This window comes from Cotesia glomerata, linkage group LG8, assembly GCF_020080835.1.
Source record: "Cotesia glomerata isolate CgM1 linkage group LG8, MPM_Cglom_v2.3, whole genome shotgun sequence".
Lineage (NCBI taxonomy): Eukaryota > Metazoa > Arthropoda > Insecta > Hymenoptera > Braconidae > Cotesia > Cotesia glomerata.
In genome coordinates this window covers 3,349,181-3,374,747 of record NC_058165.1, presented here as the reverse complement: position 1 = coordinate 3,374,747, position 25,567 = coordinate 3,349,181, and the positions used below count along the sequence as shown (strand labels likewise).

At 26.0% G+C, this 25,567-nt stretch overlaps 2 protein-coding genes and 1 long non-coding RNA gene across 3 annotated transcripts; 1 reads left to right on the top strand and 2 right to left on the bottom strand.

Annotated features, from left to right (window-relative positions):
* The first annotated feature begins 223 nt into the window (after positions 1 to 223).
* LOC123270311 (synaptotagmin-1) lies at positions 224 to 20,400 on the top strand. Its single transcript, XM_044736314.1, has 8 exons — positions 224 to 350; positions 7,696 to 7,796; positions 9,098 to 9,439; positions 14,237 to 14,415; positions 16,464 to 16,571; positions 16,664 to 16,784; positions 16,903 to 17,252; positions 19,775 to 20,400. The coding sequence occupies exons 3-8, from the start codon at positions 9,106 to 9,108 to the stop codon at positions 20,060 to 20,062; spliced, it is 1,380 nt and encodes a 459-aa protein (XP_044592249.1). The 5' UTR covers positions 224 to 350; positions 7,696 to 7,796; positions 9,098 to 9,105; the 3' UTR covers positions 20,063 to 20,400.
* On the bottom strand, positions 350 to 7,697 carry LOC123270320. The gene is made up of 3 exons (XR_006510564.1): positions 7,467 to 7,697; positions 518 to 754; positions 350 to 436 (listed from the first exon to the last, which is right to left on the bottom strand). It is a non-coding gene; the product is annotated as an uncharacterized LOC123270320 (long non-coding RNA).
* Positions 20,401 to 21,770: 1,370 nt separating the features above from the next.
* On the bottom strand, positions 21,771 to 24,362 carry LOC123270319 (60S acidic ribosomal protein P1). Its single transcript, XM_044736322.1, has 4 exons — positions 24,154 to 24,362; positions 23,873 to 24,023; positions 22,079 to 22,183; positions 21,771 to 21,870 (listed from the first exon to the last, which is right to left on the bottom strand). The coding sequence occupies exons 1-4, from the start codon at positions 24,223 to 24,225 to the stop codon at positions 21,857 to 21,859; spliced, it is 342 nt and encodes a 113-aa protein (XP_044592257.1). The 5' UTR covers positions 24,226 to 24,362; the 3' UTR covers positions 21,771 to 21,856.
* Positions 24,363 to 25,567: the final 1,205 nt, after the last annotated feature.

Genomic DNA, 25,567 nt, shown 5'->3' with positions numbered 1-25,567 from the left:
ATCAATAATAAAATTAATAATGTCCAAAAAATAAACAATAAAATGAGAAAACGTGATGTGTATGTGTCAGGAGGGTTGATCGTCGCCGGGTTGTAAAGCTTGAAGGCTACGAGGGTGTTTATTCGAAGCTCGACTGAGTAAGGGTGAGGCTGTTCAGTGAGTTCGAGGGGATGAAGAAGCTTCATAAAGCGCCTGCGTATTTTTCACCACGTCCAAGTCACGTTCAACCACCCTCCCATAAAATCACCCGTCAGGCTTTTACTTACCTACTATCCCGACGATGTGTACACGGATATTGCATTAGTATGAAACTTAACGTTCTTGGTGACGGACATACTGTTGAATAGCAGGTACAGTAAATATTATTACTCTTGTTAATGATATTAATCAAATAAAGTACACTCCCACGCAATAAAGTACACGCATAATAAAAAATCTGAAATTATAAAAAAAAATATTAGTGATAAATTTTATAAATTTATTTAAATATTTTTTTGTGAATTTTAAAAGTAATTACCAAGTGATGACGTCAAGTGAAAATAAGACCGGATTATTTTTGTTGAGCAAATGTTTTTAAATACTTAACTGGATTACGCGGGTACGGGTATTGATGTGTTGTTTTAATAATATGTCCTCGTTATTTTTATTTATATTATTAGAAGCTACTTGTAATGCGTTTTAGTTTCTCGAGATCATTAATCATTATAATTTATTATTACTTTGGTCATTTATTTTGATACAGTTTTATCGCCTGCTGGATAAAATTGTTATTGTTATAGTTATAAAAAAAAGAAGGTAACTTATATTTAGTTTTTTATTATTTTTACTTTATTATAATACCATATGGTACGACTTAATTTTTTTTTTTTTGTGATTAAAAATAGTTATGATGCTTATTTTCACCTTTTTTATTATGTAAAAAATTATAAAGTTAGATTAATAATTTTTTTAGATTAGAAAATATTTTTAATTTAAATTTTTTATCGCAAGAGATTTTATGAATTATTTTATAAAATTGTCTTTTTTAATTTATATACAAAATTTATTTTAAAGTAATAAAATTTACTAATAAAAATTATCTCAAAAATGATTATTTATATTATTGAGAGAGTAAGAAAAATTTTGTGTGAGACATATGATAAAATCGATTTTTTTAGTGAAATTTGGTGTCATTGTAAAGGTCTTGATTTTAAATTGTGCCTTTCAAGGTTTCATATCATTCTTATCGATAGTCAATTTATTATGATGTATTTAGGGTGTATTCGAAAATATTCTCTAGATACATAATTAAGAAATGATCTTGTATCTTGATAACTATTGACATTTTTAAAGATATAAGCTCATTCTGATGCTACACTCATCGAGACCTTTCATTTGAGTACCCACATTAATTTTTCATATATTTTATATATTTATGTATATGAATATATGAAAATATATCAAAATGCATGTGGGTACTCAAATGAAAGCTTTTGATGAGTATAACATCGGGATGAGCTCATATCTTTAAAAATGTCAATAATTAATAAATTACCTTGTATCTTGTAAAATATTGACATTTTTTAAGATATAATCTCATCCCGATGTTACACTCATCGAGACCTTTCATTTGAGTACCCACATCAATTTTTCATATATTTTATATATTTATATATATGAATATATGAAAAATATATCAAAATGCATGTAGGTACTCAAATGAAAGCTCTTGATGAGTGTAACATTAAAATGAGTTTATATCTTTGCAAATGACAATAATAAAGAAGACATTGTATCTTGTGAAATATTGACATTTTTAAAGATATAAGTTCATTCCGATGATACACTCATTAAAACCTTTCAATTGAGTACCCACATGATTTTTTATATATTTATGTATATGAATATATGAAAAATATATCAAAATGCATGTAGGTACTCAAATGAAAGCTCTTGATGAGTAGAACATCGGGATGAGCTTATATCTTTAAAAATGTCAATAATTAACAAATGACCTTTATCTTGTGAATTATTGACATTTTTAAAGATATAAAGATAAGCTCATCCCGATGTTACACTCATCGAGACCTTTCATTTGAATACCCATATCAATTTTTCATATATTTATATATATTATATATTAAAAATATATGAAAATGCATGTGGGTACTCAAATGAAAGCTCTTGATGAGTGTAACATCGGGATGAGCTTACATCTTTAAAAATATCAATAATTAAGAAAAAACATTGTATCTTGTGAAATATAGACATTTTTTAAGATATAAGCTCATTCTGATGTTACACTCATCAAGACCTTTCGTTTGAATACCCACATCAATTTTTCATATATTTATATATATTTTATATTTATAATATTCATGAAAAATTATAAAATATATAAAAAATTCGTGTGGGTATTTAAATGAAAGGTCTCGATGAGTACACCGTCAGGATGAGCTTATATCGTTAGAAATATCATCAGTGGACAAAATACAATATAATTTATTAATTATTGCCATTTTCAACAATATAAGCTCATCCTGACATTACACTCATCGAGACCTTCCATTTGAGTACCCACATCAGTTTTTCATATATTTTATATATTTATATATGTTATATATTTGTATAAATGAAAAATATATCAAAAATCCATGTGGGTACTCAAATAAAAGCTCTTGATGAGTGTAACGTCGGGATTAGCTTATATCTTTAAAAACCTTAATAATTAAGAAAATACAGTGCAATTTAACAAAATTCATAATTTATTAAAACAAAATTTTATTTATTGTGATTGCAGGGTTGCTAGTTAATACTTATCAAAAAAATAACTTTTAATCAAGTTACTTATTACAAAAATTTGATTTAAACATTAAATTTTTAAAAATGATAAATAATTTAAAAATAATTTAACTTAAAGAAAATTAAAAAAATATTACGATAAATTTAAATATTAAAAATTTCTTTCTTAAAAAAAGTCCGCATTATCAGATTAAAATAAAGAAATATTTAAATAACTTGCAAATATTACCTTCAGATCAACATTGATTCAATATTTAAAATTAAATACCTCTAGAAGTGTTTATTCGCTTTTAAACTTTCGTCCTAAATACCTTTGCCACCCTACAGAGAATTCTCAACATTTTCTCAACAGAAGATATTTTCATACCTATAAAACTAAAATCATTGAAATAAAAAAACTCATCACCATCACTCTATTCTTATTTATATTACTTCACCGCTCAAAGTAATAAAATAAAAGCGTATAAACGTCTAAGTGTAATTTTAATCTCAGCAGAGAATTTTCTCAGAGAAAATTTGCTTCTCATTTCAATAAAAATAACAATTTCATTATCTTCGCTCGCGAAAATATAAAAAAAAAAATTAATCAAGTAAAACTATTTAAAAATATAATACTGAATTTAACAGATATTTAAACATTTTTTTAATTTTTATAATTAAATTGTGATGCAAAAAAATTCCACATGTAGAAATTAAAATAAAAAAATTTATCAAAAGTTTGAATAATTTTTAGATAAGTACTAATTTTAGTATCATCTAAAATTTAATGCAATTGTTTCGAAAATTTATGATACCAAAATTAGCAAACATTAAAAAATCCAAAATATTTTTCAAATTGCACAGATATTTTTTTTAATTTTTTACAAGTGAAATTTTTTCAATAAAAAAAATTCTAAAAATTTTCAGATGTCTGGTAATTTAATTTTATAATTCTAAAGTTAGTTTTTTTTTTATTTATTAAATTAGATCTAAAAAAAATTGCACTTAGTATTTTTCTAACTTCTTTACAAATAAAATTAAAAAAAATTTTCTTATAACAATTTTTTCAATAAAAAAAAAATTCTCAACTTAATTTTTATTTTTAATTTCATATAAAATAAATAATATACTAAAGTTAGCCAACGTTTTTAATTTTTTGATTTTTCCATTAATTAAACATTAGAACAAAAAAATATTTTTTAAAAATTGCACTTACAGTTTTTAAAGTTTTTTACAAGTGAAAATTGTTTTTTTAATCATTTTTTCAATAAAAAAAAATTCTAAAAATTTGTAAATGTCGGCTTACTTAATTTTTATTTAATAAATTACTTATTACTTAACAAATATTTATTAACATTCAATAAATCATATTTAATAAATATTTTATTGTTAATAAATATTTATTAATTCGTACGTTTAAAAATCATTTATTAACAGTTAATATAAATCGTATTAAATATAAACAAATCCTTCTATCAGCCTAATTGACGTTTTTTATTTATTTATTTCATTTTTTAAATTAGGACTAAAAAATTGCACTTTATATTCTAACTTTTCTGTAAATTAAACTTTAAAAAATTTTCCTATAACAATTTTTTTAATAAAAAAAAATTTTTTAATTTAATTATAATTTTTAATTCCATAAAAAATAAAATTAAAAATCATAGAATACACGGAAAGAAGTAAACTGTAATATTCACTCGGATTCCGATTAATTTTTATAGTGTCAAACAGTAAAGCGGACATGGAGGTGGCAAAAATATCGCGTGCCTAAAGGTAAAGGGGCTTATAACAATTTATGCGCCCTTTTACCACTGCAAAGGTAAAAGGGCGTATATTTTTTTTTTGTTGATGAATACAGGTAGTAATTATAGATAGTAGTTTATTGAGTAATAAATAAAAAATAAAATAATGTTTAAATGTTTATGATACTGAAGTTAGCTGACAGCTGTCAATTTTAAAAATTCTTTTAGCAAATCAATTATATTAATAAAAATGTTTTAAAAAATTTCTGCTAATAATTTTTTTTTATTTAATTTTTTTCATTGCTATAAAATTATAAAAAAATTTCTAATGTCTTTGACAGACAACTTTAATATCATAAAAGTTTACAAAGAAGGTGAGATAAAAAAATTTTTCATTAATCATTAATCACTATACAACAAATTAGTATTAAAAAAAAAATAGTCAAAAAATTCTACATGTAGAAATTTAAAAAAAAAATTATAAGTGCGAATTTTTAAAAATATTTTTTAAATAATTGATTTGTTCTAAAAATTTTAAAAATTATCAGTCTGCTGATTTCATGTTACTCGTGTCATAAAAAAATTAATTATTTTAATTAAAATATTTTCTTTTAATTTTTCATTGTGAAGAAATGTTTCAATCAGTATTAAAGAGGAAATTTTTTTTTTTTAATATATCGTGTGCCTAAAGGTAAAAGGGCTTATGACAATTTATGCGCCCTTTTACCTCTGCAAAGGTAAAAGGGCGTATATTTTTTTTTTTATTGCAAATCGAGTAGTAGACACATTCTATGCTTAAAATTGAAAAAAAAAATTATAAAGGTAAAAGGGCGTATGTCTTTAATTATACGCCCTTTTACTTTTGAAAATTCAAAATTTTGGTGATCTAAAGGTCGGTGAAAGGGTGTATGATTTTTTTTTCGGCCAGTTTACAAAAGAACATATTCGTAGTTTAAAAATGTGAAAAAAAAAAACTTTCTGTGGTAGTAGCGGCGTAAAATTTCAACTATAAAATTTTTTAAAGTTAAAAAAGGAAATATATTCAAAAAACAATAAAGTACGCGTGATTTAATTATTTACGAAGTTTTTACTTTAAATTAATCACTTAATTTTTACGTAATTTGTTTTTGATTGATTTATTTTCTATTTGTTTATATCTTCACTTTGTATATGAGGCTGTTATTTTAGTATAACTTGTCTTGTTAAACTATTATTCAACATTTGGAATTAAAATTACAATTTTTTTTATGCGCCCTTTTACCTTTAAGTAGTACTTTTCTTAAAGCTGAAAGGGCGTATGTCTTGAGATATACGCCCTTTCAGCTTTAGGATACCAAATTTTTTTTTTCACTGATTTTTACGTTACAGACAATTTCAAACCGAATGGCAAAAAAAAATTTTTTTACACGCCCTTTCAGCACAAATCCCTATTAACCCTTAGCTATAAGCCCTTTTACCTTTAAGCACGCGATATAAATATTACAGAGCTTAATGTAGAAAGTATAAAAGCCACAATTTATAATTTAATATCCAAAATAAGTGATTAGTAGATGTCACTATAGTAAATAACGACTCTTTCATCGAAAAAAATTACAGTTTCAAACAGTAAAAATTGCCATTTCAATATATAGTCCATATTATGCGGAGAAGGGGAACTTAGATTAAAGAGAAGGGGGTTTCACTCTGGGAGAATTTAACATTTGAAACAGTAAAAATTATACTTTTAAAATATACATTTTACCAGTCCAAGCAAGTCAATAATTACAGTTTGATTTTTAGCGTCGCGTTTAAAATTTACCATTTTACTTTGTAAATATTAACGTTGCTTGTATGAGAAATTTTCTAACTTTATTTTATACTTTTTACATATCATAAGATCATTTTTCAGGTACAAAATGATAAATATCAGTCTGAATTCTTAATTATTATACTTTAACATTTTAGACATTTACATAGCGAATATTACTGTTTGAAATAGTATTTTCTTCCATGTAAAGAGTAAATTGTAACGTTTAAATGGTAAATATTATTAAGTGAATAGTAAAATCACGATTTTACTATTTGAAATGGTAATTTTTAGCAGTTGATCATTCTCTCTAAATATGAATTAGTGAAAATTCGCTGGAATAAGTGAATATTCACTTTTTCTAAGTGCCAATCGAACCACTTTGGTTTCAAAGTGGTTCGATTGGCACTTAGAATTAGTGAATATTCACTTATTCCAATGAATTTTCACTAATTCATGTTTAGAGAGTTACTTATTATAAATCGACTGTTATTTGTTACAGTTTACTTTTTTCCGTGTACTCTCTAAACATGAATTAGTGAAAATTCATTGGAATAAGTGAATATTCACTAATTCTAAGTGCCAATCGAACCACTTTGAAACCAAAGTGGTTCGATTGGCACTTAGAAAAAGTGAATATTCACTTATTCCAGCGAATTTTCACTAATTCATATTTAGAGAGTATCCTTCTTCTTTTTTCTTTTAGTAAACGTTTAAATTAAAGTAGTTTTAATTTCCAAGGGCGTGTTCCTTAGAAATTAAGTTCTGGTAAGTATCAGAGACATAAATTACACCCTTAGAAAATGATCTGTAACATTGTTATTATTCTTAATCGTGCATAGCATATCGCATAGTTCAAAGCGAAAACGGAGCAGACTAGTGCGACTTGAGGTTTTGTATTGGATAAAAGTTCAAGGGCGAGTTTGAGGGTGTCTGTATATATATATATATACACATATATACATATATACATACATATATACATATATACACATATATACATATATACACATATATATATATATATATATATATATATAATTATATATATATATATATATATATATATATATATATATATATATATATATATATATATATATATATATATATATATATATATATATATAGTTACATAGAATATAAGAAAAATAAAATAAAATAAAATAAAATACTTTATCTGTGTCTGTAGACATGATACAAATTCACAAGCCTCTACGTGGATTAACTGGTCCATGTACTTATTGTGTACACACTCCCACATAAAAATTTGTTGATAAAAGTCTTAAACATATTGATAGCAGACAGATAAGTAGATTCAGTTGTAGAGATGTTATGTTGATATAAATGTAGGCGATGCCAATTCCATGTATTGGAAGTTAACTTCATCTGTATACTACACAGGTACATCAAACATTTGATTGACGCCTGCGTACAACAGCTTCCAACTCGTAGACTTGACAAGTCGTACATACGTGCTGGAATAATGTAGAGTTTTCTTCCCGGTGAGTTTTACTTTTATTTTATTTTGATTAATTTAATTGTTATTTATTTTGGATTGTATTTTTTGACATAACCTAAAATTTTTAAGAGTAACCTAAAATAATTAATTTTTTGGTTTAATTAATAATTTTAAATGAAAATTAAATTAACTAACGTCTGCAAATTTTTTGTAATTAATTTTAAATATTTTTTTACTTGTAATTTAATTGAAAAAAAATTTTTTTTTTAATTGCACTTGTAATTTATTTTGATACTGAAATCAGCTGACAACTGTCAAAATTTATTTAACTTCTTTTAAGAAATCAATTGCAATAAAAAAATTTTTATAAAAATCTTCACAAATTATTTTTTTTTTTTTCATTTTAAAGACACTGAAGTTAACTGATATTAAAATTATTTTTATAATTTTGTAAAAATGAAATTATTAAAAAAATTATGAAAATTAAATTAGCCGACATTTGAAAATTTTGATAATTTATTTTATTGAAAAGTAATTTTTAAGAAATTAAAATAAAAATTTTCACCTGTAGAAAATTTTTAAAATTATACGTGGAATTTTTAAAAAATAGTTTTTTAATTTTTATTTTTAATTAATAAAAAAAATTAAAAATTTTTGAAAATGAGGTTAGCCGACATTTCAAAATTTTTAGAAATTTTTTATTGAAAAAATTTATAATACTAAAGTTAGCCGACGTTTTTAATTTTTTGTTGTTTTTTCCATTTATTAAATTATAACTGCAATATATTTTTAAGAAATTGCACGTGTAGTTTTTTTAATTTTTTACAAATGAATTTTTTTAAAAATATTTTTGTAATAATTTTTTCAATAAAAAAAAAATTCTAAAAATTTTTAAAAGTCGGCTAAGTTAATTTCCATGAATATTTCAATTAAACAATTAAAAAAAACATTTCACATGTAAAAAACTTGAAAAACTATAAGTGCAATTTTTTAGAAATATCTTTTTAGTTGTAATTTAATTAATAAAAAAAATCAAAAATTTTTAGACGTCTGCTAACTTCAGTGTAATAAATTATTAGCGGATATTTTTTATAGTATTTTTTTTACTGTAATTGATTTGTTATAAAAATTTTGACAGTTGTCAGCTGACTTCAGTTTAATTTTTTTCATTTATTAAATTGGAACAAAAAAATATTTTTAAAAAATTGCAAAGTTTTTTACAGATGAAATTTTTTTTTGAATAATTTTTTCAATAAAAAAAATTATTAAAATTCTTAATTGTCGACTAACTTAATTTTTTGACCTGTTATGTCTAAGCTGATTGATTTTTCGCGGTGATTATAGGTCTAACGATGTACGGCCACAGTTTCGGGTGGTTCGGATACTCGCTGGTCAGCATCGCAGCTGTGGTTGGAGCCTTCTCAGGGGCAATTGTCTTCGCAATGTGCTTGAAACGCCGGAATTTCCCTGGAAATAGGCCGCTCAATTGGTTCGAGAAGGATCTGTTGGACCGCGCTAAAGAGGCCACTACATCCAAACAGAACTTTATTGAGCTGGGCAATGTCGCAAGTGCTGCAGCTGGCAATTCCGCTGGTCTGCCGGACTTTGGGGACAGCCTTTGCGAGGAATTAGAGTGGACTAGACGCGATCCGCCGTATGATACTAGTATTTTGGACTCGCGCGAAGGTAATTTATTGTTTTTATTATAGGGGACGGACGGGCAAGACGGAGAGGGCGGGTAAAATGAATAATCGTTTTAAATCGCTGGTCGGTCGATAGAAACATTTTAGACAGCAATCTATCAATCTATTATGTAACTACACTTACCGTTATCGATAAAGCATTGGTTTTGCATACTTGTGGGAATTTTTTTTTATAAATATTGAAATTTAGGAAAAAAAATAAAATTTTAAATCGTAAGTATACAATACTTAGTTTAATGTTGTTAAGGACGATGCAGATTTGATTTTTTTTCTTCATATTCAGGACGCGGTTGATATTTTTGCGACGATTGTTTTGATTGAAATGTATTTTCCAATCAGTATTCGTTTTACGCGACCTGAGTATTCATTTTGCCCGCCCTGGTAGGACAAAACGGATAATGTTGACTTTTTTTTTTTTTTTTAATTTCGAAGAAGAATTTCTTTGTTATTATTTTTATTTTACTTTAATTATAAACTTCAATTACCCAAAAAATTATTAGCCAAAGTTAAGAATGGATATGATTGTAATATATATTTGTTATTTCATTTTCAAATTAACATATCCGTTTTGCCCGTCCTTCCCCTACTGATTTAAAAAGGTGCGCAGTAAAAAAATTTTCGTAAAATTTAACATTAAATTTTGTGTAGATGATTTTTTTACATAAAATTTATGTTAATTCTACACAAACTGTTTGTATTGATCAATCCATCAATTTTTTAACACACTCAAGTGTTAATTCAAAGTAAAACTACACTTTTTTAATGCTACTGGCCAACCAACACAAAATTTATGTTAAAGAATACTCCCATTCGGTTAGTAGTATAAATAACACTTTTTAAATGTCAATTCAACATAAAGGCTGTGTTGATGTCTTCTATAGTAACATAAATAATATGTTGAATTTACACAAAGATATCGTGTTACTAGAACCATAAGGGCGCATCTCAAAATATACGCCCTTATGGTTCTGCAGAACCATAAGGACGTATAAAAAATTTTTTTGCTCCAATCAATGTAAAAATATTGAAAACATTAACATCTATGGAAAAAAAGAAAAAAAAATTTTTTTGTGATACGCCCTTATGGTTTTAAGAAAACATTTTTCTAAAACCATAAGGGCGTATCCTGTTTTTTCAGTTTATTATCAATTATAGGTCGAAGTAAGAAAAAAAATTGCAAAGGTGATAGAAATTATCACTCCACAACTTAATTTGTATCAAAAAATATTTATTTGAGTGAAAAAACGAATGAAAAATTAAAAAATTAAGAAAAAATAAATTCATAACAACTTGAGAACAATCGGTATGTCTTCAAGTTAATAAAATTAGCCTGAAAATTTTTCAAAATTGATTTTTTTTTATTTCAGATTTATTTAAAATTAACAAAAGAGTTTTGTAAGCCATTTAGTACTGTAATTTTAAAAAAGTCATTCAAAAAGAACTTTGTTCTTGAGAATTGTTATGATTCTTCAATACCAATATCTTGAAGCAAGTTTGATGATCTAAATCATTTTTGTATATCAGGCACTGTCCCACAAAATATCATCGGTATTATCAAAGTTTAATTTTCAGCCATGGTCATAGTTTATAAATTTTTTTGTCAGTATCTAGTTAAAAAAAAAATTAAGAAATCTTTTTTTTTACTTTTATAATCTTAGACACAGATGATCCTGACGATGGAGATGGCATTGGAGTAATACTCTGATGAATTTATTTTTCCTTAATTTTTTATTAGTTTTCTCACTTAGATAAATATTTGTTGACATAAATCAAGTTGTGGAGTGATATTCTATTACCTTTGCAATTTTTTTTCTTACTCTGACCCATAATTGATAATAAACCGAAAAAACAGGATACGCCCTTATGGTTTTAGAAAAATGTTTTCTTAAAACCATAAGGGCGTATCACAAAAAAAAAATTTTTTTTCGTTTTTTCCATAGATGTTAATATTTTCAACATTTTTACATTGATTGGAGCAAAAGAAATTTTTTTCATACGCCCTTATAGTTCTGCAGAACCATAAGGGCGCATATTTTGAGATACGCCCTTATGGTTCTAGTAACGCGATATGTTAAATCCGAACAAAAACAGTTTCACTGTAAAAAAGTCGCGCCAAGTCCACGTTCATAAGACTATTAGGAAAAAAAAAATTTTTTTTTTCTTTACAAAAACATACAAAATAAAAAAATTAAAAAATCCAAGTAACCGATATGATTGTTTATGATTTTCAGAAATTAAAAAAAATTTTATTGTAAATTTAAAAATTAAAAAAAAAAATTTTAGAACGTATTTAGTGTGCGTGGTTGCAAAATATTTTACTTTTGATGAAATTCGTAAAATCTATTTACTAGGACTTTAAAAAAATTGAAATACACAATGACGCACACCAAGTACGTTCTAAAATTTTTTTTTTATTTTTAAATTTACAATAAAATTTTTTTTAATTTCCGAAAATCATAAACAATCATATCGGTTACTTGGATTTTTTAATTTTGTATGTTTTTGTAAAGAAAAAAAAAATTTTTTTTTTCCTAATAGTCTTATGAACGTGGACTTGGCGCGACTTTTTTACAGTGAAACTGTTTTTGTTCGGATTTTAGTATTTTTTGTAATTATAATGAAAATTTACAATTGATAACAACTTAAATCTCGTGTTGACTGCATTTTTTACTGCAAACTATCCCCTTGAAGCTACAGTTTATGTAGATGTAATTCCAGTGCACCCTGGCGGCCGTAAATGTAAGCTGTGAATTACTTTTTTTAACTGTAGTTGCTTATCTATAGGAGGATTACTACACATTTTTATTTTATCTAGTCTGTGGCGCTGACCTTTCTCCATCAAAAAAAAGTCAGGATCGAAATTTGTGAGCGAGCTATAGTATGTGCTGATAAAATTTAATAATTTCAAGTAAATAAATTGTTATAAGTGAATATAATTAATTAATACGGTGAAATAAATTATGAATTACTGTTATGGTAAACAAATTGGGTAAAAAAAGTACCGTAGAATTAAATAAAATTTCGCAGCCTCAAAAAACCGTTCTGCTTACAGTAAACATAGTCGGTAGTCTGGCGCTCCGTTTACAACGGATTTGAACGGAACTTGGCGCCAGACTCTATCGAGTCTGTTGATTATGACGCCGCTCCGCTTTATTTTGCGCGGGATCTCGGGAGTACGAGCGGGTTGCAGTCAACTAGTCAGACTAACAACATTCCGAATTAATAAATTACTAGAACTTAGAAAGTAAATATTAAATGTAATTTAAAATAATTAATTTTACAAATTTTAAAATTCCGAAAAATATAATCTTAAATAAAGAAAAATCTAAAGCTATATTAATAGAATCTTTCAAAGTTACAAAGTCTCAATAAATTAAAAAACATAACAACGAAAATTTATACGCCAAAATGAATGAACAGACGAACACTCATTTAGCCGAAAAATGTAAATAATTTTATAATTAGATTAGAAATTTTTTTAAATTAATTTTAAATTAATTAATTTTTGAAAATTAATTTTATTTTAATTTACAAGCATGTATGGAAAACACTCAAATTTCATGATTGTAAAGGTGGACCATCTAAGAAAAACTTCCAATTTTTTGGATGAGTAATTTTCGGCCGAATCATTATTCAGATAGATGAGTATTCGGATGAATATACGTCGGAACAACCCTTTTTCGAAATCAAATTAATTTTAACTCTTGAGGAATATAAGATTTATATTTACTTTTATTCGATAACCCGGTGTTTTATAATTTACAAAATTGTTTTTCGGCTGTTATTCTATTTAAGCTAATGTATTTTATAAACTTTGAATGTAGCGGAATTTTAAATTTTCTAGAGTTTTAATAATTTGGAATGTTGTCGATCTGACTAGTTGACCGCAACCCGAGCTCAGTCACGTATGCCACACAAGATATTTAGACATTTGAATGTGATTGCCTCAACGTCATTTTAATTTGGTGGATTTTGATTTGTGTCATTACGTGAAATACTTAAATGCAGCGTGAAAAAAAAATTATTTTCCATTAATATATAATTAACGAGTTTATTAATAATTAATAATTAGAAATTAATACATCATTAATCCTAATCATCTATTGCCACTGACTTGTAGTAAAGTAGCAACTATTGATTAAAATTAATTAATCACTATTTAAAAATTTGAATTCTTTATTAAGTTCTTTAACTTTGTATTTATGGAAAACAATTTATTTTTTATTCAGAAATTAAAATCTATTTAAATATATATTTAAATTATTAATATAACTCACATATTTGACAGCTGATCTGAGTAACACAAATAAAATGTTAAAATCAACACTGTATTTGTGTTACGGATAACATTTAAGTGTGTAGAAATCCGAGAATCAGCCGATGAAAGTTTTAACATGTTTTTGTGTTACTTTTAACACAGAATTATGTTGATTTTATCAATACAAACAGTATGTGTAGAATTAACATAAATTTTGTGTAAAAAAATCATCTACACAAAGTTTTATGTTAAATTTTACGAAAATTTTTTTAATGTGTGCAATTTTTATGAAAAAATTAAAAAAATTTTTTTAACAAAAAAATTTGTTCCAAACAATTATTTTTGAAAAATAGAATTTTTACTTTTTTTTTAATTTTTACATGTCAATTTTTTTTCCTAATTTTTTGTTGCAATAATTTATTCGTCGCAAATAAATTTTTTCTCAATTTTCTCTACAATAATTTATTTGTTAAAAGAACTCCAAAAATTGTCTTGATTGTATTAATTGAGTATTTTTTTTAGTAATTCAAAGACTGTCCGAAGGAGATGATGAACCCAGAAGTCCAGTGAGTCCAATAGCACCTCCATTACCAGGTGGTGCACTAGTAGCTAGTGATGAGCGGATGGTAATTGTCAGACCACAGCCAAGATCTTCCCATGGCTCGCGATTAAGTAGTGACAGTGATTCTGTTTTTCACAAAGTTAGTTACTAAAATAATCTACGTAATATATCGCGTTACTAATGCCAAAAGGGCGTATAAAAATAAATTTTTTTCACTCCAACTAAAATAAAAATGTTTGTAACATTTAGACCTGTAAGAAAAGTAAGTAAAAAAATTTTTTTTGTATACGCCCTTTTAACTCTAAGACAAAAAAATTCTAAAGTCCAAAGAGCGTATCATTTTTTTTTTAATCCTAACTAATTATTAGCCTTAAAAAAAAAATCATAACACTAGTAAAAATAATAACTCTTCTACTCATTTTATTTGAAGAGAATATGTATTTGATTAAAGAATCTTTTGCTTCTGAAAGTAAAAAATAATAAAAATATATTGCTTGTAAATTTAAACTTTTAAAAAATACTTTAATCTTAAAACAAATTCATCAGTTGTTACCATCATCAAAGCACAGATTTTCGTAATATCGATGGTATTTTTTTCCAACTGTGCCTGACGTACAAAAATGAATAAAAATGAAAATTTTGTAATTGAGTCAAATACATTTTTCCTCAAATAGAATGTTACTGTTATTTCGTTTTTTTCTTCATTCAAATTAATTTTCTTTTTAAATAAAATGAGTTGTAAAGTCATTATTATTACCGGTGTTGTAACTTTTTTTTTTTTTAAGACTAATAATTAATTATAATTAAAAAAAATGATACGCCCTTTTGGCTTAAAAATTTTTTTATCTTAGAGCCGAAAGTGCGTATACAAAAAAAAAATTTTTTTATTCACTTTTCTTACAGATCTGAATGTTATAAACATATTTTTAGGTTGGTTGGAGGAAAAAAATTTTTTTATACGCCCTTTTGGCTCTGCAGATGTTGAGATGCACCCTTTTGGCATTAGTAACGCGATATAATTAAGAGGATAAAAATATTTATGACAAAAATTTTCTCCAATAAATTTTTTAAAGAACCAAAATCAGGATATAGTAGACCAAATAATTTATGTTTTTCTTTTTATTTATTCCAATTTACAACGTTTCGTCAGGATAATTCTGACTTCATCAGGTAACCTATGTGTAAAATATAATAAAATTAATTAAAACAATTACAACCAACTTATTAATGAATTTCAAACATAATATTTGGTATCATGTGACTAGGTATTTTTGTTAAATATTTCAAGGTATTATTTATTTGAATTTTGATCATGTCTTCATAAGTTGGTTGTAATTGTTTTAATTAATTTTATTATATCGCGTTACAAATGCCATAAGGGCGTACCAAAAAATTTTTTTCGGAAATCGACGTAGTTATGCCTAAAACGGGCAGAAATGCAAAAAAAATTTTGATACGCCCTTATGGCACCCAGGGTACCTACCGGAAGCCATAAGGGCGTACCAAAAAATTTCAAATTTGAAAAAAATTTTTTTTCATCATTTCTACGCGTCTCAAGTAAAAATACGTTGTTTCCCGAAAAAAAATTTTTTGGTACGCCCTTATGGCTCCCGGTAGGTACCCTGGGTGCCATAAGGGCGTACCAAAAAATTTCAAATTTGAAAAAAAATTTTTTTTGTCATTTCTACGCGTTTCAAGTAAGTATACGTTGTTTCCCAAAAAAAAATTTTTTGGTACGCCCTTATGGCTCCCGATAGGTATCCTGGGTGCCATAAGGGCGTACCAAAAAATTTCGAATTTGAAAAAAATTTTTTTTTGTCATTTCTACGCATTTCAGGCATAACTACGTCGATTCCCGGAAAAAAAAATTTTTATACGCCCTTATGCCTTTTCAAGGGTATTTTTTTCGGGATACGCCCTTATGGCATCAGTAACGCGATATTTTACCCATAGGTTACCTGATGAAGTCAGAATTATGCTGACGAAACGTTGTAAATTGGAATAAATAAAAAAAAAAGCATAAATTATTTGGTCTACTATATCCTGATTTTGGTTCTTCTGAAATTTTGTAATACTTAGACCTGAAATAATGAATATAAATTTTTAAAAAATTCCTTTGCAGTTTGCTAGTATTTATTTTTCTTATAAAAAAAAATTATAATTTAAATTTAACTAAAAATATTACAGCAATCTTCCTGGTCATCATCATCTTCACTGGATGAAGTTGGAGGCGACCTACTATTAAGCTTGACGTTTGATTCAACAGCCGGTGTTTTAACAGTGAAACTTATTGAGGTAATAAACTTGGCAAACATAAATATAAACCAATAATATAAATATAAGCTACCTGTTCTGTAAATATAATTAAAATGTTCTATACATTGTAGGCACACGATCTACGAGCCAGGGAATTAAGCGGAAACGCAGATCCGTACGCAAAGATACGTTTGTTGCCAGACCGAAGCAATACGTGGCAGACAAAAGTTCACAGGTGTACCTTGAACCCTGGTAAATTATACTTCATATCACGTTCGTTTTACTCAACTAAAAAAAAAAACATAAAATCAATAAAAGCAATTAGGTAATTGCATTGGGTAGATTGTTAAGCTGTTGAATAAAATTACAGTGTTTGATGAAGAGTTCACCTTTGAAGTTTCTTCTTTAAATGGGACAACTCTTGAAGTACTTTTGTATGACTTTGACCCAGCATCCAAGCATCGCGCACTTGGTTACGTGCGTTTACCATTGCCACTTAATAATGGCGAGTTCCTGGGTTTAAAACCAGTTGAAGTAACTAGACCAATACACAGGTACGGCGCAGAAGGTAGTGTTTATCGATCTGATCCACTTGGCGAGCTTATGGTATCTCTCTGCTATGATGCTAATGCTAACAAATTAACGGTAATCGTCATACGGGCAATTAATCTCTCAATTACTGAGGATTCTGGTAATCAGAATTATGATACTTATGTAAAGGTAAATAGTTGTCATTGTTTATATAACTGTTTTTCTTTTTTTTTTTTAACTCTTTTTTTTATTTAACAAGCTTTTAATCTATATTATTAAGAGAATAAGCAAAATTTTTTCTCCAGAAAACTCATATGATAAAATTGGTTTTTAACTTCCCGCTAAGAAAATCAAAGATTTTCAAAAATCGGAAAGTTATTGTTGTCACCCCGTTTTGCCAAAATCGAGTTTTCATCAGATCTCGACTAAAGAGTTCCCTCAAACTTAGATTTCCTGAGAATTTGAACCGATTCGGACCGATAGATTTTGAGAAATTTTGAAAAATTTCAAAAAAAATAAGAAAAAAATCATTTTTGAAAATGGTTTTTTGGAATATCTTTTAAACGGCTCTATCGATCAACTTCAAAAACTAATCCGCCCTTAAGCTTGAAAAACCACGCCGATCGTCGCCAATCCGGTCAAAATCGGTTGATTCGTTCGAGAGGTATCGTGAACGAAAAAAAACCAAAAAAGGTGTTTTTTTGAAATAACTTCTTCATTTCTTCTCGGATCGTTTTTGATGATATAGAATAATTTCAGAGCTTAAAAAACCGCGTCGAGCGCCGCCAAAAACGTGGAAATCGGTTGATTGGTTCGAGAGATATCTTCGATAAAATATTTGGAAACAAGTGTTTTTTTAACATAACTCCGACATTTTTTGGAATAACTTTTAAACGGCTGCACTGATCGATTTCAAAAACTAATCAGCTATTAGCATGAAAAAATTACGTCGATCGTCGTCAAGCCGGTCAAAATTGGTCAATTCGTTCAAGAAATATCATGAACGAAAGAAAACCAAAAAAAGTGTTTTTTTGGAATTACTCCAAATTTCCTAGTTTTATCAATTCAAACTTGAAGATTCTTCATGAAACTAAAAAAATTGCGTCAAATACTGCCAACCGAGTGAAAATTGGTTGATTCATTTAAAAGTTAGTGCGGTTTGAAAATTAAAAAAATATTGTTCTATGATACTTCTATTAGCTCGAAGAGCTCAAAATAACACATAAATTGTATTTTTGAGCTCGAAGAGCTCAAAAACGTCATTAGTGCAGTTTTATGCACCTAGGTATGGAATTAGCGGGAAGTTGCACGGATGGCCTTCAGGGTCTACCGATTTTCTAATTTTTTTTTAGTAAAATGATCTTGTATCTTACGAACTATTGACATTTTTAAAGATATAAGTTCATTCTGATGTTACACTCATCAAGACCTTTCATTTGAGTACCCACATCAACTTTTCATATATTTTATATATTTATATATACGTAGATATAAAAAATATATTAAAATGCATATGAGTACTCAAATGAAAGCTCTTGATAAGTGTAACATCAGGATGAGCTTATATCTTTAAAAATATCAATAATTAAAAAATGACCTTGTATCTTGTAAACTATTGACATTTTCAAAGATATAAGCTCACTCTAATGTTACACTTGTCGAGACCTTTCATTTGAGTACCCACATCAATTTTTCATATATTTCATATATTTTTATATATTATATATATGTATACATGAAATATATTATTATATCAAAATGCATGTGGGTACTCATATGAAAGCTCTTGATGAGTGTAACATCAAGATGAGCTTATATCTTTAAAAATTTCAATAATTAAGAAATGACCTTGTATCTTGTGAAATATTGACATTTTTTAAGATATAAGCTCATTCTGATGTTACACTCATCGAGACCTTTCATTTGAGTTCTCACATCAATTTTTCATATATTTATATATATTACATATATGTATATATGAAAAATATACGAAAATGCATGTGGGTACTCAAATGAAAGCTCTTGATAAGTGTAACATCGGGATGAGCTTATATTTTTAAAAATATCAATAATTAAGAAATGACCTTATATTTTGTCAACTATTGACATTTTTAAAGATATAAGCTCACCGCGACATTACACTTATCGAGACCTTTCATTTGAGTACCCACATCAATTTTTCATATATTTATATATATTACATATATGTATATATGAAAAATATATGAAAATGCATGTGGGTACTCAAATGAAAGCTATTGATAAGTGTAACATCGGGATGAGCTTATATCTTTAAAAATTTCATTATTTAAGAAAGTACAATGCAATTTAACAAAACTCATTATTTAATAAAGCAAAATTTTATTTATCTATATTTCACAAGTTACGGCAGTCACGTAGTGACTGCCAAGGTTGTTAGTTTATATAATTTTCTCAGAAATTTTTTTCATAATAATTTCATCGTTCATTACAAAAAATTTTTCAACTTCAGTATCTAAAATTTATATTTTTCAATATAGTCAAATAACTAAAACGTCGAAAAATTTCATCCAATTTTTCAATTTTTATTGTCATACAAATTTTAATAAATCTACCGCTTTATAATTCATAAGAAAAATTTTAAGTTTCAACAATATTTTATAAAAAAAAAAAATAATATTTTACTATTTTTAAAAAAGTTAAAATTATCATAAATATTAATTAATTTCCAGGTAACAATATTCAAAGACGGAAAAAGCTTAAAGAAAAAACGTACAGTAATCTGCCGTGATCCAAGCCCAGTATGGAACGATGTCTTAAACTTCGATCTCGGTAGCGATATCCTATCAAGTTGTATTTTAGAATTCACAATTGTAAGAACAAGCGGCGAGCTACTAGCTCGATGTGAAGTATCTAAAAAATGTCAAAGAGAATTTTTCCACCGAGTTTTATCAGGTAAAGGTGCTTCTGTTCAAAAGGTCCCACTTACTGGTCCCGATAAACGTACAGATTCTTCATAAATTTAATTTAAAACTATAAATCCTAAGCAAAGAGATACCAAAACAATATATAATATATAATTAATAAAAAATAAAATAATAAATATATGTATATGGTATAAGTATAAATATGTGGATGGACTAATTATAATTTATATCAAGTAAATTAAGGTGTACAGTTGATGAGCACACTTCAGAGACCTGCTTTATACTTTTCTTCAAATAATTATCATTTTTATTATTATTATTTTATAAAATAGCTCCCGGCGGGCCAATGAGTAGAGTATTTTATTGTTAGCTATATAAATATATCTATATCAATATTTGTCTTTATCTTTAGACGTGTGAGTAAAAATATTTAAAAAAAAAAAAAAAATATAATAATTAGTCTTCACCGATAGAAGGATTTATTAACTATTAATAATTTAATTTATTTGAAGACAATTATTTAATTTATTAAATTTGAATAAATATTTTTTAACATTTATTAAATATTTATTTGGGAGAAAAGTACAATTATTAATAGTTAATAAGTATTTATTAATAGTTAACAAATATTTATTAACAGTTAATAAATATTTTCTTGAGTGAATTTGTTTGGCTCGCAATGTCATATGATATAAAGATTGCTTACAAACAAAAATCATCTTTATAAATTATTTGAATTAATTATATTACAATATAATAACGTTTATTGTAAAATACCAAATTCTATCACAGCTCATAATTATCTTTTATATTTTTAAATATTAAAAACGTTAATTAATTTAGTGAATTTAATTATTATCATGTATTCCAACTATAGAGTTATAAAAAGTGTCAAAGGAAAATTGGTATTTTTACTTTTTATTTTATATCATAAGTTTTATAGCTCTTCAGCTAAAACTGGAACTTTTAGAAATTTCTTGCTTACGTTTATTTCACTTTATATATTTCTTTTGATTGTAAAAAACTGATGATATTTCTTAAATCTTTTGATTCTTTTCACTATTTGTTAGCAAAATCTTAATATTGTTACAATATTTATTTAGAGACGTTTATACTCTTACATGTACTTTATATTCTTATATTTTTGTACTTTTAACATTCGGCCATTGCCTTGGCATTCAAATTAAATAAATAAAATAAATATTTATTAACAGTTAATAAATTGTACTTATTAACTGTTAATAAATATTTGTTAACTGTTAACAAATATTTATTAACATTTAATAAATAATTTATTAATTGTTAATAAATATTTATTAAATCATGATGTTAAAAAATCATTTATTATCAGCTAATAAAGCTTATTAAATATTAATAAATCCTTCTATCAGTGTATTAGCATAATTAATATATTATTTGAATTAAATCTTAAGCTTCATCCATTTTTTAAATTTTAATTGCAATTTTTTTTTTATGTAATTTAATAATTTACAATTTTATTTAAAAATTTTAATTAAAAGTACAAATAAAAAATTTTTAAATAATGTAATTTTTTAATTGAAATATTTTTTATAAATTAAATAAATAAAATTGTAGATTATTCAATTCCATTAATTCTTTAAAAATCATTTTAATTACGCACAATAATAAAGCAGTAAAATTTATTTTGAAAATTCATTACCTGATTTGCAAGTGACTATAAAATTTGAGACACAAATTTTATTACTTATTTTTAAATACTTAATATTAAAACCTCCTGGGACCAGGAATACGTAATTAAAAAAAAAGAAACTTTTAATTTAATTTAAAAAAAAAGATTTTATTTTTTTTTTTTGTTATTTAATTTCAATACACAGTACTGATAATTGTAGTTCTTGGTATTTGAAATTAGTCAAAGAGACCTGTAACAAAAAAAATAATAATTATTAACACAAAAATTCTTATTAATTTATTAGACTACTGAAAGTCCTTTGATATCATTATAAAATTCTCTACATTAATTATTCAGTAGCTAATACATGTTTAGATAATCATTTAGTTGTTTAATTAAATAAAAATTGGAGTAAAATAAATGTATTTATTGTTTAAAAAATTTAATTATTTTCTTACCGAAACCCATGTCATCATCAGACTCTTCTTCGGGTTCCTCCTTCTTTTTCTCGGCTTCCTTGGCCGCGGGGGCAGCGTCTGCAGCAGCAGCGGCAGCTACTGGAGCTAAAATAATAAAATTTATACAATTAAATTATCAGAAAAAATATGATAATAAAATTAGCAGATATATGAAAAATTTTTGGAATTTTTATAAGTTAATTATTTAAAGAGAAAAAAAAATATTTAATAAATTTTTTATGGAGTAAAATTTTAAAATTATTTTTTTAGATGCTATTTTATGAAATTTGGACTTTTTTTTTTCATTTCCACATGTGGAATTTTCTTTTTTAAGTATCTTCAATTATAACTAGCAACCTTGTAGTCACTATGTGAACTATAAATAAATAAAATTTTGTATTATTTAATAATGAATTTTGTTTAATTGCACTATACTTTCTTAAATATTGACGTTTTTAAAGATATAAGCTCATCTTGATGTTACACTCATCAAGAGCTTTCGTTTGAGTATCCACATGCATTTTTGATATATTTTTCATACATACATACATACATACATACATACATATATATATATATATATATATATATATATATATATATATATATATATAAATATATAATATATATATATATATATAAATATATGAAAAATTGATGTGGGTACTCAAATGAAAGATCTCGATGAGTGTACCATCGGGATGAGCTTATATCTTTAAAAATGTCAATAGTTCACGATATACTAGATCATTTCTTAATTATTAATATTTTTTAAGATATAAGCTAATCTTGATGTTACTATCATCATGAGCTTTCATTTGAGTACCCTCATACATTTTTTATATATTTTTCATATATACATATATATAATATATATAATTATACAAGATATATGAAAAATTGATGTGGGTACTCAAATCAAAGGTCTCGATGAGTGTAATGTCAGGATGAGCTTATATCTAAAAAAATATCAGTAGTTCACAAGATACAAGGCTATTTCTTAATTATTGACATTTTTAAAGATATAAGCTCACTCCGATGATATACTCATCAAGACCTTTCATTTGAGTACCCACATGGCATTTGTTATATATTTTATATATATGGTATTTGTGAAGTATATAAATATATAAAATATATGAAAAATTGATGTGGGTACTCAAATGAAAGATCTCAATGAGTGAACCATCGGGATGAGCTTATATCTTTAAAAATGTCAATAGTTTACGAGATACTAGGTCTTTTGTTAATTATTCACATTTTTAAAGATATAAGCCCATCCCGATGTTACACTCATTGAAACCTTTCATTTGAGTACCCACATGCATTTTTGATATATTTTTCATGTATACAAATATATAACATATATAAATATATGAAAAATTAATGTGGGTACTCAAATGAAAGGTCTTAATGAATGTAATCTCGGGGTGAGCTTATATCTTGAAAAATGTCAATAGTTCACGAGATACAAGGTTATTTCTCAATTATTATAAAAAATTCACATTTATAATTTTTAAAAATTTCTACTTGTATAATTTTTTAAATTACAATTTACTTGTGAAAAAATTGTCACAAGTTTGCTCAATTCATAATGATAAAAAAAATCAAATAAAATTTTAAAAAATGTCGCTTGAAAGCAGCTAGGTATAAATTTAAAATAATTTAGACCCTACAACTCCTAACTTTCTTTGCTCTCCTCATTAATGCTGACTGAATTAGCTGATTCACTAATCCAGTGGATGATTTGAGGTAATTGATGTAAAAATTATAAATAAAAAAAACAAAATGTACCTCCGCCAGCTGGTGCGGCTCCAACACCGGATCCAACATTGGTGATGAGGTCCTTGATGTTGACACCTTCCAGAGCCTTGGCGAAAAGTCCTGGCCAGTAAGGTTCAACTTCAACGTTGGCGGCTTTCAGAATAGTCTGAATTTTCTCACCCTGAAAATTTAAGCGCGTTATTAAATAAGCTGATTAATTAATTAATTAATTAATTAAGAAAGAAAGAAAAATGAGATATAAAAATAGTGAAAAAAAAGTACACGTGGTTTTGAAGATATAGGTTACTTACAGTTACAGCAACATCATCATCAGCGAGGATTAATGCGGAGTAAACGCAAGCAAGTTCAGCCTTTGTCGACATCTTGAGATTTTATTTATTTAATTAAAAACTTTGGATGGTTTTATTTAAAAGTGCAAGTTGCCGATATTATTGCGGCCTTAGCTGACTAGCAGAACAAGCACACGGTCGTCTGATCAACGAAAGAAAAAGACAGTATGGAGGATGTTATTTCAGAGCTTACCCGTCAGAGGAACTCACTAGCGCTGTCTTTCGGTGTTTGTGTGAACTTTTTTTTTGGCGCGACAATTTTAAATTTAATTTATAGATATTTTTAATAATAATAATAACTAGCAACTTTGCAGTCACTACGTGACTGCCGTAATGAACTATGAATAAATAGAATTTTGCTTTGTTAAATAATGATTTTTGTTAAATTGCACTGTACTTTCTTAAATATTGATTTTTTTAAAGATATAAGCTCATCCCGACATTACACTCATCGAGACCTTTCATTTGAGTACCCACATGCATTTTTGATATATTTTTCATATATACATATATATAATATATATAAATATATAAAATATATGAAAAATTGAAGTGGGTACTCAAATGAAAAGTCTCGATAAGTGTAACATCGGAATGAGCTTATATCTTTAAAAATGTCAATAGTTCACGAGATACAAGGTCATTTTTTAGTTATTGACATTTTTTAAGATATAAGCTCATCCCGATGTTACACTCATCAAGACCTTTCATTTGAGTACCCACATGCATTTTTGATATATTTTTCATATATACATATATATAATATATATAAATATATAAAATATATGAAAAATTGATGTGGGTACTCAAATGAAAGGTCTCGATGAGTGTAATGTCGGGATGTGCTTACATTTTTAAAAATATTATTAGTTGACAAGATACAAGGTCATTTCTTAATTATTGATATTCTTAAAGATCTAAGCTCATCCTGATAATACACTCATCAAGAGCTTTCATTTGAGTACCCACTTGCATTTTTTATATATTTTATATATATGGTATTTGTGAAATACATAAATATATCAAATATATGAAAAATTGATGTGGGTACTCAAATGAAAGGTTTCAATGAATGTAACATCGGAATGAGCTTATATCTTAAAAAATGTAAATAGGTCACGAGATACAAGGTCATTTCTTAATTATTGATATTTTTAAAAATGTAAGCTCATCCTGATGTTACACTCATCAAGAGCTTTCATTTGAGTACCTACACGGCATTTTTTATATATTTTGTATATATGGTATTTGTGAAATATATAAATATATCAAATATACGAAAAATTGATGTGGGTACTCGAATAAAAGATCTCGATAAGTGTAACATCGTATTGAGCTTATATCTTTAAAAATGTCAACCCTGAATAAAAAAAAG

Excerpts from the sequence above, each read along its gene's own strand:
- LOC123270311 (XM_044736314.1), top strand. The coding sequence starts at position 9,106 with ATGTACGGCCACAGTTTCGGGTGGTTCGGATACTCGCTGGTCAGCATC. Across the intron at positions 14,416-16,463 it reads GTGATTCTGTTTTTCACAAA|CAATCTTCCTGGTCATCATC; the intron begins GTTAGTTACTAA and ends AAAATATTACAG. Across the intron at positions 16,785-16,902 it reads CAGGTGTACCTTGAACCCTG|TGTTTGATGAAGAGTTCACC; the intron begins GTAAATTATACT and ends ATAAAATTACAG.
- LOC123270319 (XM_044736322.1), bottom strand. The coding sequence starts at position 24,225 with ATGTCGACAAAGGCTGAACTTGCTTGCGTTTACTCCGCATTAATCCTC. Across the intron at positions 24,024-24,153 it reads ATGATGATGTTGCTGTAACT|GGTGAGAAAATTCAGACTAT; the intron begins GTAAGTAACCTA and ends TTAAATTTTCAG. Across the intron at positions 22,184-23,872 it reads AGCCGCACCAGCTGGCGGAG|CTCCAGTAGCTGCCGCTGCT; the intron begins GTACATTTTGTT and ends TTATTATTTTAG.